Genomic DNA, 18686 nt, shown 5'->3' on the forward strand with positions numbered 1-18686 from the left:
ATAATCAGTATCTGAGTATTAAAAATGCTTTTGGATTACTTCAATATCAAATGTAATGCCAATACATGCAAGTGAACAGAAATATCATTAAGATGTTTTTTACTGAAGTGTATTATATGAGAAAACAGAACAATGTGACCTTAGAAAAGAAGAAACCAAGATATTTAGGATCAGAAATGAATGTATTTATAGGAAAACTGCGTTTAATGAAGCTGATTCAGGCCCTGTTGTGCAATTAAACGTATGCAACTTGCAGATTAATCCGAATGTAATTTGTAGATTTGAATAACTAACCCTAACCCTTTTTATTTTATTTTTTTTGTGCCTGCCATTTTATCTAATAGTGTTTTATTTGACTTCTCTGTTTCTCCCACTTTTGCTGTAACAATGTACATTCCCCCTCTGTGGGACGAATACAGGTCTGATTTCTGATTAAACAGAGCAGTCTGTCTTTTACTGTTATTATTATAATCTCTTTTAATATTTACTATTATTATTGGACTATTATTATCTTTATAATTTCTTTGTATTTATTATTTTTATTATTTTGTATTTCATTTTTTAATCATTATTATATACAATTTATTATTATTATTATTATGAATATTATTATTATTTACTAAATTATCATATTTATAATATATTTTTGTACTATTATTGTTTTTGATATATTATATTTTTTGAATTTATTTATTTCTCCACAGAATACTGCGTAAAAAGCATTTTCCCCGGATGTATTTTTTGTAGTTTAACCAATAGGATACCCCGGATGTTTCCAGTCGTTTTGATAGCACTTTATTTTATAACGAGGTCAGTGAGGCGTGTCTTTTAGCTCGTTATTTCCTAACAGGAGAACAAAGATGTGACCTTACCTGTAAACCTTTGGAAAGTGTAGAGATCTCATGAGTCTGGAAACAGCAGGATTCACAGCATCCCTCAATGATTGGTTACATCTAGAAAACATCTCTTCAGATCAATAAGCAGGCAGGGGATCTCCTTCTCTCTGATTGGCTGACGTTTTTTTATACGATTGTAGTCGTTCAATATCAACCGTCCGCTCTTATTAATAAAGCAAAGGTTCCCATTGGTTGCCTTTCCCTGGTGCATACGCATTAGAAAACCCCTCAGTTCACTGCCTCCTGATTGGTCCGTGTGTTTTTAGTTTCTCTTTCAAGTCTTGGCAGAAATTCAAGGCAGCTACAGTGTTCAAGAAGCAGGGAGACATGTGGATGAACAATAGTGTAAAAGAATAAACAACTTTATTATAATATTTTACAAAAAAGCATTTTTACACTTTTAAGTCGATCCAATTGAACATTTCCAAAGACCTCCTCCTGTATGCCGACTGTGCAGTGAATACAAAATAAAAGGGATTTATTGCTAATATGTAACGTTTATAAAAGCACATTAACATGGTAACAATATCCATTGGTAAGCAGAGAACAGAGTGACCTACAGGTGAATGATAAAACTCACATGACGACTGAAATAAATAAATATAACAAATACACTTTACAGATGTTACACTGAGCGCTTTTCTGACACTTGAATCAGATGTTGGAGAGTCTCACTCTATGCTCAGATTCAGACGGAGATAAGTCCTGATGGTTTGTTTCTCTGATGAACTCTCCATCTGTATTGTGGGTTCTTCTATTACATTTTATTAAAGCCATGCAATCATAGCTGACACTTAAGACTACCCCAAGAGGTAACAGTCCAAAGATAACCCAAATCAGAATCTCTAGATGTGGCCTCTCCGTTGGTCTCTGAGGTTCGAGCTCTTCAGCAGCTGTGGAAAAGGACAGAATATAACACGAGGAACCATGTTAGTGTTGACAACAGGTTTAATCTAGAGTGAAAACATGATCATCTGCAACGTCCAGCGTCTCAGTTTCCCCTTTTCCACTAAAATGAGTTCTGTGGGGCTGGTTTGGATCACAGTTGGTTTGAGTGCAGAGTTTTATTTTTCAAACCGTTAAAACAAGCCGTTCTTAAGATTTGAGCAGCAGGACTCTTTTGGTCTTTCATTCATACTTTGTTGAGTATCTGCAGTTTCCTTTTCCAGCTGTTAACTGTTCAATTATTGGCGAATATGATCCAATATTAGCGGCAACATAATGGATGTAGATGCATTAGTATTTATCTCTAGACTTCTACTGCGTTTACTCACCAGTGACGTTGAGCCAGCATCTCCTAGAGTTGCTCCCATCAGGTCTGACGAGTATGTCACACACATAAAACCCAGAGTCATTGATCCTGAGTCTGGAGACATGAAGTGTGAGGCGTCCTTCTGTGAGGACGTCTTTGTCCCACTGGACTCGTCCTGCAAACTGTGGATCCTGAGACTCTGGGGATTCAATGCCTTGATGGAGATGAAACAGGACGAAGGGTCTGCTTTCAGTATGAAGCTCACAGATGGTAGAAATGGATCTGAGGGAAGTGTCTCTTCTGGTGCTGAAGGTCCACTCCAGGGTGATGTTCTGGTTCTCCTCTGCCTGATAGGAAGCCTGAGTCACATTCACTACAAATGTTCCTGTGGAGGAGACACAGAGGGACTCTTTAAACTGCAGCTATGTTCCTGTGGAGGAGACACAGAGGGACTCTTTAAACTGCAGCTATGTTTCTGTGAAGGAGACACAGAGGGACTCTTTAAACTGCAGCTATGTTCCTGTGGAGGAGACACAGAGGGACTCTTTAAACTGCAGCTATGTTCCTGTGGAGGAGACACAGAGGGACTCTTTATACTGCAGCTATGTTCCTGTGGAGGAGACACAGAGGGACTCTTTAAACTGCAGCTATGTTCCTGTGGAGGAGACACAGAGGGACTCTTTAAACTGCAGCTATGTTCCTGTGGAGGAGACACAGAGGGACTCTTTAAACTGCAGCTATGTTTCTGTGAAGGAGACACAGAGGGACTCTTTAAACTGCAGCTATGTTCCTGTGGAGGAGACAAAGAGGGACTCTTTAAACTGCAGCTATGTTTCTGTGGAGGAGACACAGGGGGACTCTTTAAACTGCAGCTATGTTCCTCTGGACGAGACACAGAGGGACTCTTTATATTGCAGCTCCTGTGGAGGAGACACAGAGGGACTCTTTAAACTACAGCTATGTTCCTTTGGAGGAGACACAGGGGGACTCTTTAAACTACAGCTATGTTCCTTTGGAGGATACACAGAGGGACTCTTGAAACTACAGCTATGTTCCTTTGGAGGAGACACAGATGGACTCTTTAAACTACAGCTATGTTCCTGTGGAGGAGACACAGAGGGACTCTTTAAATGGCAGCTATGTTCCTTTGGAGGATACACAGAGGGACTCTTTAAACTACAGCTATGTTCCTTTGGAGGAGACACAGAGGGACTCTTTAAACTGCAGCTATGTTTCTGTGGAGGAGACACAGAGGGACTCTTTAAACTACAGCTATGTTCCTGTGGAGGAGACACAGAGGGACTCTTTAAACTTCAGCTATGTTCCTGTGGAGTTGACACAAAGGGACTCTTTAAACTGCAGCTATGTTCCTGTGGAGGAGACACAGAGGGACTCTTTATACTGCAGCTATGTTCCTGTGGAGGAGACACAGAGGGACTCTTTAAACTGCAGCTATGTTCCTGTGGAGGAGACACAGAGGGACTCTTTAAACTACAGCTATGTTCCTGTGGAGGAGACACAGAGGGACTCTTTAAACTGCAGCTATGTTTCTGTGGAGGAGACACAGAGGGACTCTTTAAACTACAGCTATGTTCCTGTCGAGGAGACACAGAGGGACTCTTTAAACTTCAGCTATGTTCCTGTGGAGTTGACACAAAGGGACTCTTTATACTGCAGCTATGTTCCTGTGGAGGAGACACAGAGGGACTCTTTAAACTGCAGCTATGTTCCTGTGGAGGAGACACAGAGGGAGTCTTTAAATGGCAGCTATGTTCCTTTGGAGGATACACAGAGGGACTCTTTAAACTGCAGCTATGTTTCTGTGGAGGAGACACAGAGGGACTCTTTAAACTACAGCTATGTTCCTGTGGAGGAGACACAGAGGGACTCTTTAAACTTCAGCTATGTTCCTGTGGAGTTGACACAAAGGGACTCTTTAAACTGCAGCTATGTTCCTGTGGAGGAGACACAGAGGGACTCTTTATACTGCAGCTATGTTCCTGTGGAGGAGACACAGGGGGACTCTTTAAACTACAGCTATGTTTCTGTGCTGCTTTGCTGAGAACAGCTTTAAAGAGACTAACCAGAGACAGTGGTCTCCTAAGGAGGAGTATTAGGGTATAAGGGGAAATGAAGAAGAAAAGGACTATTTTACTTTTGTATTTAGCATGTTAAGAAAAAAGCCAAAAATGTCGAGTCAATCTTTCAATTTAAGTTCCAGGCATTAGGAAAAATGTATCAGAAAAAACAGTTAAGCTCTTTTAAAGTTTAATTATTGAGAATAAACATTGAACTGTTAAGAATAAATTACTTGTTAGATCAGGGGTTCTCAAACTTTTTGTTTATGAGGACCACTTTTTACTATGAAGGATTTTCGCGGACCACCTCATATGCAAACCGTAAAAATAAGTACATATATAAACGTAGTGCCAGATTCCAGGATTGACGGCGAAGGTTAGCTGGTTTTAGGCTCTCGTTAGCCAGTGTCTCGTAGCACAGAACGCATGCTGGCAAAGGCTCGTCTTCAGTGCCTGAGTCGGTAAACCCCAGCTCCATTGTGTTTTCTCTTAGTCTTCCCTTTCTTTGTTCTTCTCGGCGGAATCTGGCTTGTCCTCCGACTCACTCTCATTATCTTTATTATCGGTAACCTCTTTTCTCCTCAGGAACCTGATGCTAGCCACCAATCCACGTTTGTGGTTTTGCACGTGCACACATAACCATGGGTAGTGGTGGTAACAAATACAATAACAAATATCTGCGTTTTAACACTACGTTTATATATTATGTACTTATTTTTACAGTTTGCATATGAGGTGGTCCGCGAAAATCCTTGATACAAAAGTGGATTTTTTTTTTTTTTTTTCACGGACCATCTCCAGTAGCCTCGCAGACCGAAAGCTCCACTTCTTGACATTTTGATTTAAAAAAAGCTAAATACAAAAATAATCTCTTTCCTCAGTTTTGCACTAATAGTGTTCCATACCAAAGAGCTCTAAGATGCTTCTTTATAAAAAACTTAAATGTGACAAGTTTTCCAATAATATTCACTTGTGTCTTAGTGGGTATTACAGAAGTAAAACTAACCAGAGATACAGGGGGTGAGGAAGAGGAGCAGCAGGATGACGAAGACCATCTTCTCCCTGTGAGAGCACGCACGCACGCACGCACACACGCACGCACGCACACACACACACACACACACACACACACACACACACACACACACACACACACACACACACACACACACACACACACACACACACACACACACACATATCAATGTCACACATTACAAACAAATACAGTCCGTCTTTAGTCATCTCAATACTTCAGAGGACTGACACCAGGAACAGTACTTTCTGCTTTGAGATCAGTGAACAGATCAGGAAACAGAGCACCAACTGAACGCTTTCAGTTCAACACCCCCTTGTTTCCGAATCTCTCTGACTAATAACAGTAATAATACAAATAATTATTGTTATTATAATAGTGAATGTGTGCTTCGTGAGGAGAAAGAGACAGCTTTCGCATTCCGGCACATTTCAATAATTAACACAGTTTGTGTTTGAAAAACGTTTCTGAGTCAACATCTTTCCAACTCGTTATTTTAGTTTAATATGGCGCCTGTTCTCTACAACAGGAGCTTAAAAGGAAGCAGCTGTAGGAGACATCATTTCCTTAATAAAGTAGTGTTCCTACCATAGAGGTTCCTACCTGTAAATATGTGAGACTGTAGAGACCTCAGTGCTGACAGCTCTGTTATCCGATGAAGCCAGTTGGTGTTTCAACGAGGCTGCATGCGTAATAAGAGAAGGGGATGTTTCTGCAGTTTGTTTTCTGTGGTCTGAGCCCAACATGTTCTGGTGTGGTGCATTCAATTTGCATTATAGTCGTAGTTCAGGCTGTAGGGGAGGAGATAAAGTAGACACCCTGTAAACCAGTGGCTTAAATAAAGTTCAACACGTATCTTAGTTAAAGAATAAAAAGAAGGATCAATGACCTACAGCCAAATGATAAAACTCACAGTGACTGAAATAAATAAATAAATATAGATATAACACTTTACAGATGTTACATGGGGGATGTAGGCTATGGAGTCTCATTTACTGAAGTGACTGTAATTGTGTCGTTGTTGGTGTAAAAACGGTCTGCTATCTGCTGGAGTCCCTTATTAAAACATCTCCTGTTTTCGGTCTGATTAGAGGACAGTTTAGGTGCATTCACACCTAAAATAGTCCGCTTCTCTGGTGCGCACCAGACGACAGTTTGTTCCAAGTTTTATTTTTCAGAAGGTTCCTTTTGCGTTCACCGGGCAAAACTCAAACGGACTATAAACTTTAAACACAAGTCATGTGCTCGTAAATGCTGTTCAACGATTGGTCAGAAAGTAAGGGGGTACAAATGCAAATCCCAGCAATTTCTACTGTAGCCTCCACCATGGAGCATCGGCAGGTTATGTTCATGCTGCTGTTAATCTGGAAAGCATATCATCAACAGATTGTAGTTGACTGTTTATATGATTATATAATTCAGACAACGTGCGTTAAAAAAACAATTACACATAGGCTATAATGAGAGACGTCCTGCAGTCAGGAGGAGGTTTCACTGACGACAGGTGGCTCTGATTTTATTTAGTATATTTGACGGAGCATTTCTACTTTACAAGACACTGTTCAACACTTCATTCTGCTTCATTCTTTCGCTAAAGATGTTGAAGACCTCCGCGTTCTTGTGACTCGTAAATCCTACGCTTCCTGTGTTTGGCGCTGACTGCAAGGGGGGTGAGTGGATCGCCGGAGCTGTATTAGATTAACATTAAAGGGCAACTTGCAGGTTTTTGTTTTTTCTACATTTATGCTTAAACTGGCTTGAAAATTACAATTAAAAAGGTGAATGCAGGATTTGATATGTTTTACGAGACATAAGGGCAGGAATTCAGAGGGAAAGGAGCAATTTTGAGCTCTGCTCTTAAAAACGGCTTTTTTTTAAGGTCATACGTCATATTACATCACAAAGGGTAAACATCTCCGCTCTCTGACCGCGGGAATAGTTAGCAGTTGTGTTGAGCGGTTGTGTTTTAGTGAGCTGGTATTTTTCGGTAGTTTTACATTGTATTTCACCATTTGTAATCATGGTGCAGTATTGTGTTTGTGCAGGTTGCACAAATACCAGCCTGTCGGGACAAACGTTTATCAGGAAACCGTATTACATCTCTCCCCCCCCCCCTTCCCTGCTCTCTCTCTCCCCTCCGGTACAGCACCGTAAGGTAGTGTGGAGTTGCATTAGGTAACGCGAGATACGGCTGATACTTGCGCCTTAGTTTCTGTTATGGATCAGTATCAACAGTCCTGCCAGTAACGTTACTATATTATCAATGCTGCTTTAGTTATAGCCTGATATGATAGCTAACTTTACAATGTTGTGATGTGACGTTAGCTAACATTCTGTAGCTAACGCCGATCACTCACCAAGACAGCTGCCCAGTTCTCCACTGGTTCTCCTCACACCACAGCTCAATTTCTCTCCGATGGCCGTTATTTCTTCTAATCCTTGGCTGCTCCTGGTCTCTTGGACGCCTAGCAGGCTCATAATTATAAGGTTGTGGTCCGTCATATGCATTCAAATATATACATGTTCAACTTCTTCTGTGTCTTCTGTGTCGAAACTAGCATTGGGATCCATGTTTATTAATATGTTACAGCGGCCGCTCCCCCCCTTATTTCCCCTTTGTTACGTCACACGTGGGAGGTCACGTGGGGAGGCTTGTTTGATGCGGAAGTAACAATGTCATACAAAAACGACGGCAGATGTCACTGTAGTGTATATTTCTGTATATTTTTTTGGAAAAACTAGTGTAGTATACGTCATTTTCCTACACATTTATTCACAGGTGTCTTTAACCCTCTGGAGTCGGCGCCGGTGCGTCCAGGTGCGCGTAATTTTACGTAATTAATCATATATTTTCGATTATAAGGAGTAGAAATGTGATTCAGATATCCGCGGAATCGCTGGAAGAGTAGCTTTCCAGCGGTATCTCCTGTGAGACTGTAACCAGGGCACAGCAGCCAATATGGCCGCTCAAAGCAGCTTGACTTTACACTGTGTGGGATTGGTGGATTTGTGTGTCCGTCAAGGAAATTTCGGCCGGCAGACATCATGGTCTGAAATGACCAATGGACATCGAGAAATCACTAAGGACCTACCCACCAAGTAAAACAAACATAAACCACGTGTCTCCCATCAGTTTACGTCTATGAGGAGAGAGAGAGAGAGAGAGAGAGAGAGAGAGACAGACAGAGAAAATGGCTAAAAAAAATGTTACAGTTGCCGACTTCGCGAGAGATTGTTTTCGCTAGCAGCACTGAAGATAGAGCCTCAGAACCTGAAGTCTTCGAAGAAGAATACAAAGACAACAACAAGGATCCATTTGGACATGGGTAAGTGTAAATATTACAGTAATAGTGTACTGGCAATGTGTGGGGAATACCGCGAAAATGAACAATAGGTTTATTGATATATATTTTTTATCGATAGTCATGAACTTTTTCTTGGGACAAATTAGCAAACGTTTACTCTGTGTTAACGTTATGTTGGTGTGTAAAAGTGAGATTACATGTGTATATGATTAAATTAATCATTTATTCGTCCCACAACGGAGACATTTACAGTGACATGTTTTTGCCATCGATTATTTTATTATACTGTTCTGTACAGATGAGACTTTGTCATAGATTTATTTATGTGTGCCTGTTATTATTTTACCGTCCTGTACAGATGAGACTTTGTAATCAGGTGTGTGTGTGTGTGTGTGTGTGTGTGTGTGTGTGTGTGTGTGTGTGTGTGTGTGTGTGTGTGTGTGTGTGGGTGTGTGTTAGGGGTGTAACGGTTCACAAACATTTCGGTTCGGTACGTACCTCGGTTTTTAGGTCACGGTTCGGTTCGGTACGTTTTCGGTACAGCATAAAAAATGATCACAAAACATAACATATTTTTTTTTAATTATTATTAAACTGTGAATAATGTATTCACTCAAATTAATACAAAATATAATAAAATAAACATTAAGGTGCAGCATTTCGATGAACTGAAATAATCTGTATTTGAACTGAACTGTACTAGCACCTAAGCAGCCAGTTTGACATCAGGACTTGCTTGTCATTGTATTTTCATGTTGTTTAAAGAAAGATGAACTTGTCCACATTGCTGTTGAAAGGGCAGATCTGCTGGCACTAGCAATGCCTCCTGCTGTGGAGAACACCCTCTCTAGGGACAGAGGTAGCAGATACAGCCAGGTAGCGCTTTGCTAACATGGCAACATAAGGATATTTGCCGTTTGTAATAGCTTTGGCTCGGTCTGAACTTGTTGCGAGTGGTGGAGGCTTACATGCTAGTGGGAGTTGGGTTTGCACTTCAGTCTTTTTTCTTTTGGTACCGGTGATATTCACGTTCGGGTGATGCCTTTTCAAATGAGCGTGCAAGTTTGATGTATTGTTAGCCGCGTAACCAATGTTAGTTGAACAATGCCGACAAACAGCTTTGGTTCGGTCCACCTGTCTTTGTCCGTCATCCTTGTATGTAACTGCGAAACCAAAATGTTCCCAAACCGGAGACTTCAATGATGCTGGAGGATTTTCGAGCTCAACTTTATCTGCGTTCGCCATTTCGACAGTTCCTCAAATTACTGACTACATTTGAACGCATCCCTCTGACCAGCTCTCATAGTATGCCTCTCGTCCAATGAAATGACTTGCTCGCTCTATGACGCGTTGAACACAATGGGTGCAAATTACTCTGAATGCTGCGACGCAGCACCTGAGAATGCTTCCAAGAAGTTGTTCACGTTCTCATTTTTTTACGTTTAACGTTATATTCGTTCGGTACACTTCGGTACACACGTGTACCGAACCGAAGGGCCCATACCGAATCATTTCGGTACGGGTACGTGTACCGTTACACCCCTTAAAATATATTTTATATTTTTTTTAATTTATTTTTTGCATTTTGTTGTAATCATTATGTGTGTGTGTGTGTGTGTGTGTGTGTGTGTGTGTGTGTGTGTGTGTGTGTGTGTGTGTGTGTGTGTGTGTGTGTGTGATCGAGAGAGATTCCTTCTCCAACCTCCCAAACTTTCTTTTCATGTGTGCATTGTTATTTGTGCTTGAGCAACATTTTACTTGAACTTTATTTCAATGAAATTAGTTGTAATTATTGTCCTACATTTTAATTTGTTTTACAGAGATGTTTCACAGCTGTCTGGGCCTAGTGGCCCACAGGCGGCGTTTATCCAGCAGCCACAACATCCATCTGTGCCGGCCCCCAGGTCAAGATCTACTGTGGCTCAAGGGCCTTCACTAGAGCCATCACCACCAAGGACCAGCAGACCAGCATCACTACAGCTGCCTCCACCTCCATCTGCGGCTGCCACCAGGTCAAGATACACCTCAGCACAAAGGCTCCACCACAGCCATCACCTTCAACCCAGCCAGCAAGGAGGTCTCGTGGAGGTCTCGTATAGCACGTGTACACCCCACCTACACAGCAGCCAGACCCACTGTCTTGGAAGACAGACAAATACCATGACACTGTCTTGACATTTATAATGAATAGTTGGTTGAAAGTTCTGATGTTCAATATTGTAAATAGTTAGATTTTTCAGTTTCTTATATTTATATAAATAGTTGGTTGAAAAAAACATATTTATAATAAATTGTTGAATGCTCAATTTGTATTTGTACACATCACATGAACCTTGGTATGTAATATGAAGTCATTACTCAGTCCTGATGTATCTCAGTCCCTGCTGTGGTGAAAGTAGAGTGATAAACACCTATTTTACTCAAAATTCGAATACAATTTTTAACACATTTATATACAGTGTAATTCAAATATTTCACTACTTTTGTGATCCTAGGACTTTGGTAACCAAATCTAAAACACCAAAACAATTCGATCACATGAGTACATTTGTGTTTTCACAAGAGTTTGGAAGATTTTCCGACAATCGGATGTCAAATTTTAAGCTTTTGAGCTACTTATCTCATCAAACAGTGCTCTAAGGTGAGTAATTTGCATATATAGTAAGACCAGAGATTGTCCTGAACATTTTGATATGTAACACATGGGGTGCCATGTTAGAAGAAATACATTTAAAAGGTGATTTAAGAAAACATCTAAAAATCGAGAAAATACTCTTAGACTCCAGAGGGTTAACCTGGAAGTTGCTCTTTAACATAGTTGTAAATGCACTGCCTTGCGGCCTGTAGCACCATCCTTGATGGAGCATATGTGTGGGCTGGACCTGTATTTTACAGGAGAGGAGTGAGCAGAGGGTCGAGTTGTCGATTCTTGTTCTGTTTTCTGTGACTATCTTCCTCACCCTCTCACGGCCCCTACACACGGCGGCCTGCGTTGCCGCTTGGCGGTGGGCGTGTCTTGAGCTTGGGGAGTCAACGCGAGCAGCCCGACCAACAACCAATCACATGAATGTCCCGCCCCGGACATACAAAGCAAAGCATTCATGCTACATCCATGCTGGCTAAATATACTGTCTGCCTGCTAGCTGTCCATTCAAATGAAGTACACTGGATATAAACTCCCCAAACAAGCGAAAACCTACCAGTTTCCCCCACTGTCTCTGCCACCTCCCCCCATGCCTGGCTCCTCCGGTTTGTATCCCTGTATGTTCCCTACCGCCACGATCATTTTCTCCTCCTTTTGTTGACATATGGGAAATGACTGCGGTCTGGCTCTCCCAACATACACCCGGTTTGATTGGCTAGTGCTTGTACTGTCAGATTTACATACGAGGGATTTGATTGGCTGACGCTTCCGTCGAGGCGGCAAAAGTAGAACATTGCTCTACTTTTGCAGCGAGCACCTCGAGAGAAGCTACGCTTTGCTCCCACAATGCAGTTTGGCGAATCGTGACGTCACCCCATTCAAAGTGAATGGGCAGAAGCGTTGAAGCGGCAACGCACGCCGCCGTGTGTAGGGGCCGTCAGACTTTCAGTTGCGTGCGCTACTAAAGAGACGCGCTATCATGGAAACCAAACAATGGTGTAGGTGTATTAATGTCAGAGTGGAAACAGTCGTGAGTAAATCTGATTTAGTCAGAAATCGGGAGAAATATGACCCCGGGAGGAAACCGGGTGAGGGCAATGAAATCGGGAGTCTCCTGCGAAAATCGGGAGGGTTGGCAAGTATGGGCGCCGCCACTGGCCGCGGCACATGGCGGTTTTGTGTGCCCTCCCATGAAAATCATATGCCCAGGAGACTCACAAAGTGTCAGAAAATTAAACTCTCTCTCTTTTCCTCCATACCCACATTTCTAAAAACGGGGGAACAACGGAGCTGATCCAGATTTGCTGCGGTCATGACGTAATGGATAAAAGCGTCTAACAAGTGTAATGTTGCTAATAGTAATTTGATTTGAAAACATCTACAGCAGTAACATGCAACTGACAACTAACATATCAGGAGCTTCTTTTCTTTTAAATCCATAAAGATAGAAAAACAGAACGGCTTCTCCATCATCACTCAAGACAGATTGTGATGTGAAGTATAACCGAGCCTCTGTGTGTGTACAGCTCACAGGTTATACAACATGGCAGCTCTGTCAAATGTATCTCTAAAAACAGTTGACTAACTCTTTAAGTCACAAAAGACTCCAATTATTTAAATGTTTTACAAAAGGCTTGTCTCCATGCTACTCCATGCAGCAATATTATCTATAAATGTCACATATACATATAATTATATACACACATAAAGGCAATTTTTCTGCACAATGATTACTTTTGATACTTTAGGTACATATTGCTCATAATACTTTTGTACTTGGGTACGATTTTGAATGCAGGACTTTAACTTGTGATAAAGTATTTTGACAGTAATGTTTTCTGAAATAAAGCATCTGAACATGCCTTTAACCTCTGCAGCTACACAACATGTGAAACCACTGTAAATAACTACACAGCTGATCTCATCACATGCTCAGTTTTTACTTCTGCTTTTGTGAGGACAGATCAGTATCTATTTTACACTCTGTGAGAAGTCATATTGAGCCAAAAAACAACACGGCATGCGGACATTCCCCTGTGTGAAATGCAAGTAGGTACTGAGGCAAAAAAGTACCCTGCCAGTGAAGTAATGTGACATACTCCGGCACAACTGAAAATATTTGAGATGCATGGGCGAACATTGTTTTCATCAGCTTCTTGTTGAGGAAGTCAACCGAAAGTGCCGAAGTGCCGGGAACTTTTCACCCCATTTTTAGCGCCTGCTGAGAGCAGGTACTTTCCTGGGGAAAAAAGTACCACAGTTCTGATTGGCTGGGCGATTGCAAACCACGCCCCGTAAAACTCTGAAATGTTTTGGAGAGCCGCCATTTTATTATCCTTGCATTAGCATTATTAGCATTAGCATTAGCATTCGCCCAGCGCAGAAACGCAGAGGGACTAACTTATGGCAAAAGAAAACATGGGAGCGGTGGAGATGAGGAGGTGTCGGCGTTCTGGCGATTTACTCGGAAGGCTTCAGTAGAAGCTGCTGGGAGTCCCAGCAGCTTCTACTGAAGCCTTCCCCAACTCCGGGGACTTCCGGCCGGGGACTTTGGGCGGCAGTATACGCCGTGAAGTGGTTTGCGGCCTGCCAGTAAACCCAAAGCAGAAGAAGAAGAAGTGACGTCAGCGGCTTCATTTGCCTAATCCTCCCCCAGGGACTTATTCCGGTGTGAACGCGATCTGCACTTAGTTCCATGGGGGAACCAAGTGCTGGGAACTAAGTACGGCAAAGTACTTGCTGTGAACGCGGCTAATGTGTACATACAACCCAGTCTCACGGCATTTCGTGTTATACTCACAACATTTAATTTAATCTATTGATTCGTGTTCACCATCACGATTTCCCCCTTTTTTTCGTGTCACACAGAACGATTTTAAAAGCAATGTCTTTCTATTGGTAGTATGTTTCGTGCCTGCACCACGTCTTTTTGTCCGTTCGGGTCTTGGAAGACCGGAAGCTGTGTGGTTCATAAAAACATGTTCTTACTCAATATCAAGCCACGATTATTGCTTTTTATTTTAAATCGTATAATGTCGGACTTTTTTTGTCGTCTGTGAGGAAAATAAATGGCTCAGAGCCTCAGGATACTGAAATCTGTATTTTTAAATATTTTTTTCCTTCTAATTTGTTATTCTTTTCAAAATAACACACTGTTATTTACTCACCAATAACACACAATTGTCCTTGTTTTTATTTATTGGTTTAGTTCCATAATCTCGGGCTTTTTTGGCGTCCGTCAGGAACTGAATTTCAAAATAAAAATAACCGGAAACAGACGTAGGCCTATAAGGGACATTTCGAGCATCATTGCGATACACAGCCACTGAACTGATTACCCAAGATCCTCAGCTATGGTTTAAGCTTGCTGATTGGATGTTTTAGCCGCAATGCATGTAGGGATATGGTGTTAATGCGATATGAAATCCGAAAAACTTAAAAAAAAGAAGAAAATAACACTTTAATCTCGTTAAAATCGTTCTGTGTGACACGAAAAAAAGGGGGAAATCGTGTTGGTGAACACGAATCAATAGATTAAATGTCGTGACTATAACACGAAATGCCGTGAGACTGGGTTGGAATACCAGAAGCTGTGGGGTTCATAAAAACACGTTCTTACTCAATATCTTACCCTAACCCTATCCCTTTTATTTTAAATTGTATAATGTCGGAGTTTTTTTTGCCGTCTGTGAGGAAAAGAAATGTCTCAGAGCCTCAGAATACTGACATCTGTATTTTTGGTCATCTTTTCTTCCTTCTAATGTGTTATTATTTGGTGCAGGCACGAAACATACTACCAATAGAAATACATTGCTTCTAAAATTGTTCTGTCAGAATGCTGAAATCTGCATTTTTTCCCTTCTAATTTGTTATTATTTACGTTGCTTTTAAAATCGTTCTGTGTGACACGAAAAAAATTGTGAAATCGTGTTGGTGAACACGAATCAATAGATTCATTTCGTGACTATAACATGAAATGCCGTGAGTCTTTAATGGACCCCTATGTAAGTACATTCTGCGTATAGCTTCATACTATAATTATTGAATGAATTGCTCTTTTTACTGCACTGTTTGTGTACAGTGTCATCATTATTATGCTGTGTTATGTGTTATTGTATTTTTGTAACTCTGGCACAACAATTTATTTCGGAAGAAATAAAGTCCTATCTTATTTTATGCAACTTCAAAGTGATCTTAATGAACCACATGTTTTCCTTCCATGGTTAACAGTCAAAGGCTTTTCTTCCAAAACATATTTAATGTTTCTCAAGTGTTGTGTTGTAACCAGTAGAATACCCTTAATGTGTAAAAGCCATTTTGGTAGCACTTGATCTTTTTAATAGGTGCCATTATGTTTCTCATGCGATTGCATCGGACTTTTTCCCATCATGCATTAGGCCGTTGGAGCTCGATTTCTGGTTTCCAAAGGTAAAAATAATAGTTTTTATACATGAGTTATAGATATTGCTGATTAATTACAATCCAATCTACATATCTATAAGTAACACGTGTGTCAGCTGCAGTAGAAAGGAGAAAGACGTTTGGTTAATATGTGGCTCAATGTTCTTGAAAGCCAAAGTAAATAACTGCTTGGGATGGTTGTATTGCCAAGTGCCTTGATGTTTGACCTTTTGTGCATTCATTCATTTTAATTGATTCATATTTGTATTTTATTCATTATTTTTAGCAGTAATTTAGATTTGACATCCGATAAACTCCCGTCTCTAGCGCCCCGCAGCCCGAGCTACGCGTGAAAAAACTAAACTTACATGAAACTTCCGTTGGGTTGCTTTAAAGTCAAGCTTCAGTTTAAGATTCACCTGTGATAGAAACATGTGATGGAGCATTACTAACCTGACCCAGATAGTTTGTTTCACCAAAGCATCTAAAGCTCCACTGGAAGCCATTTGGAAAGGGCAGGCACTTTCAGAAGCACTTGGCAGGTGATTGGATCAATCTATCACCTTCTATCATGGGCCACTTCTGATTGGTTAACAATGGCTGGTACATGTGGAGCACAGCACCTCTGATTGGTGTGGAGGACTGACACACAAGAAAAACAAAAATGTAAACAAAAATTGCAGGCTTTGCGATTTAATAATCGCATCATTTAAAATCGCGATTTCGATTTAAAATCGATTAATCGTTCAGCCCTAGAAGGCATTGAGAACATTTATCAGAAGAAAACATGTTGGCGCTTTTAAAGTTTAACTTTAAAATAACTTGTGTTAGAGAATATACAGGAGGGAAAGTTTCACTTTTTGATTTAAAAAAAGGAAGCTAAATAAAATAAAAAATCTTCCCAAACAGTTTTGAGCCTGCTGCATTGCACTAAAGCGCTGCATTGCACTAAAGCGCTGCATTGTGCACAGTACAATCATTTAGTTTTCTCCACTTTCTGCAGTAAAATCAGGTTTGAGTAAAACTATTGAAACTATGTTCCGATACTCACACCTCCTCTGTGGCACAGTCAACATTGTTCTCTCTGTATGTAAAGTGGAGGGAACTCCAATCCGACGTCCTGTTCATGAGGATCAGTGTTCGTAACTTGTGAACTCCAGTTAGTCAAGTTGCGATGCAGATGCGTTTCACTTCTTCTTTATACATTATGATCTTGTGACATTTTAGCAGCAGAGCCAATGCAGTGCAAACACCCACATCTTGAATCTTGTCAAAACATTTGTACCATCCCCTGAGGGAATTTGTAAAAGTCGCTCCGTTTTAGAATAAAATAATAAAACTATTCATTTACTGAGAGAAGCTTAACATTTGTACTGCTGAAACTGTCCTGAATAAAAGCGTCGTAACCTGGTTCTGGGCTGCTTTGCAGGAGGCGGGATCCTGGAAGGTCGCCAAAGGACCTGTGAAGGTTCCCACACGGGCAACGTTTGAGACCCGTGGTGTATACTTTGTTTGGAGCTAATACACGCCTGTGATCAACCAACCTGCTCTTTCTCTATTTGAACCCTGTGTGAGCGGAGAGGCTCACAGTGTGGTCTAACAGTGTGTGCTCAGTCCTGTAGTTCGGGTGAGGTGTGTCACCTTTTAGAGGATTATAACATGCCCCCTATTCAGGAGACAAAGAGAAGTTTCTTTGCTCAGTGTCGAGACATAAAGACATACTTCTCTCCTTGCTTTGTGATGAGAGAACGAGAGCATCATGGGGTTAGTCACTTTTCCACTGCAGTTGTTTAGAGGGGGATTTATCTCCTTCTTGTTAACCTGGACTTGTTTTTTGAGAAGCTCATGAAAAGTTACTCTTCAAGGATACATGGTTCAGTGTTTAATGGACTTAAAACAACTAAAGCAGTAACATTATATCCAATTTTAAAAATGTGAGGAATATGAAAACATTTGAAAACATCAATTTTAAAAATTAGAAATTATAAAATGCTACTTGATAGAAATTTCACATATGTAAATATCATTATATTTTCTATTTATTTTACCTTTATCTAACCAGGACAGGTCTCATTGAGATTAAAAATCTCTTTTTCAAGACAGTCCTGGCCCAAGAATGGTAACAGCACAGTTTCAGACAGTATAAAGGCCATTCTCTGCACAACGATTACTTTTTTTAATTTGTATCGTTTTTATTTTATTATGTTTATACTTGTTTCCACTTTTTAAAGATTGAAAGATGTTAATGCCTAAACACATTGCTGCTGTAACAACATAATTTCCCTTAATAAAGTATATCTTTCTTATACTCAGGCTTGACATCACTGCAATTACGTTTCTATTGAACACTGCAGCTCTTTCTGCAAAAGTGAAAGTATTTCCTGGTTCAGTTCAAATAAAATATAATATTCATATCTGGATTACAGAAGATTACTGTCCTCTGATTGCTCTGAGTAATAAGTCATGTGATGACAGACTGTATATTTTCTGACGTGTGACCTGATGACCTTCCTCCTCCGGCTGCTCCTCTTCCTCACCTCCTGTGTCTCTCGTTAGTTTGTCTCTTTAAAGCTGCTCTCAGTAAAGAAGCACAGAAAGATGTACATTTTGTAAATAAATCCCTATTTATATACGAGTGACTTTGACTCTCCTGTGTGAGTAATTTAAAGGTCACCTATCATGCTATTTGTAGGCAATAGCGTAGGTCTCTCAGATATATAAAATATATATAAAAAACATGTCTATGAAGTGTTTTGCTCAAAATACCAAACAGATCAGCCATTCTAGCCATGCCTCATATCCTCTATTTCACTTCCTGTTTCAAAAGTGCTGATTTGGGAATAAAGCTTTAAAAAATAAAGAAAGGAGGGGTCTGAGCTCACGCGGGACCCGGCAGCTACCGTCTAAACTAAACGCTGCCGTGATGAAACTCCATATCATGGATTATCAAGGATCTGAAACAGTCTGGAGCTCAAAGGCTTTCTCTCTTGCCGGTTATACCACAAGGTGAGTTCCTTTCTACTTCCTGCTTCTTCACACACATGCTCTCCAGCACAGGTTAGCTCTGAGTGCTA

At 40.7% G+C, this 18686-nt stretch overlaps 1 protein-coding gene and 1 long non-coding RNA gene across 5 annotated transcripts; one reads left to right on the forward strand and one right to left on the reverse strand.

Moving 5' to 3' along the window:
* Positions 1–1242: 1242 nt before the first annotated feature.
* On the reverse strand, positions 1243–16787 carry LOC117453769 (CD276 antigen-like). Of its 4 annotated transcripts, XM_071204580.1 has the most exons (6): positions 16664–16787; positions 16066–16254; positions 5866–6053; positions 5233–5288; positions 2171–2533; positions 1243–1789 (listed from the first exon to the last, which is right to left on the reverse strand). In XM_071204580.1, exons 3-6 carry the CDS (start codon positions 6006–6008, stop codon positions 1551–1553), a joined length of 801 nt encoding a protein of 266 aa, XP_071060681.1. In that variant the 5' UTR covers positions 6009–6053; positions 16066–16254; positions 16664–16787; the 3' UTR covers positions 1243–1550. The 4 variants fall into 4 exon arrangements, with proteins under 4 accessions (XP_071060681.1, XP_033948630.1, XP_033948631.1 ...); XM_034092739.2 differs by lacking the exon at positions 16066–16254; XM_034092740.2 differs by lacking the exons at positions 5866–6053; positions 16066–16254.
* Positions 8508–10873, forward strand: LOC139434688 (uncharacterized). Its single transcript, XR_011644006.1, has 2 exons — positions 8508–8588; positions 10388–10873. It is a non-coding gene; the product is annotated as an uncharacterized lncRNA (long non-coding RNA).
* Positions 16788–18686: the final 1899 nt, after the last annotated feature.

The sequence above is a fragment of the Pseudochaenichthys georgianus genome, chromosome 10, assembly GCF_902827115.2.
Source record: "Pseudochaenichthys georgianus chromosome 10, fPseGeo1.2, whole genome shotgun sequence".
Classification (NCBI taxonomy): domain Eukaryota; kingdom Metazoa; phylum Chordata; class Actinopteri; order Perciformes; family Channichthyidae; genus Pseudochaenichthys; species Pseudochaenichthys georgianus.

Coding starts and splice junctions, on each gene's coding strand:
- LOC117453769 (XM_034092739.2), bottom strand. CDS start 6,008: ATGTTGGGCTCAGACCACAGAAAACAAACTGCAGAAACATCCCCTTCT. Junction 5,289..5,865: donor ACAGTCTCACATATTTACAG/GTAGGAACCTCT, acceptor GTGCTCTCACAG/GGAGAAGATGGTCTTCGTCA. Junction 2,534..5,232: donor CCTCACCCCCTGTATCTCTG/GTTAGTTTTACT, acceptor TCTCCTCCACAG/GAACATTTGTAGTGAATGTG.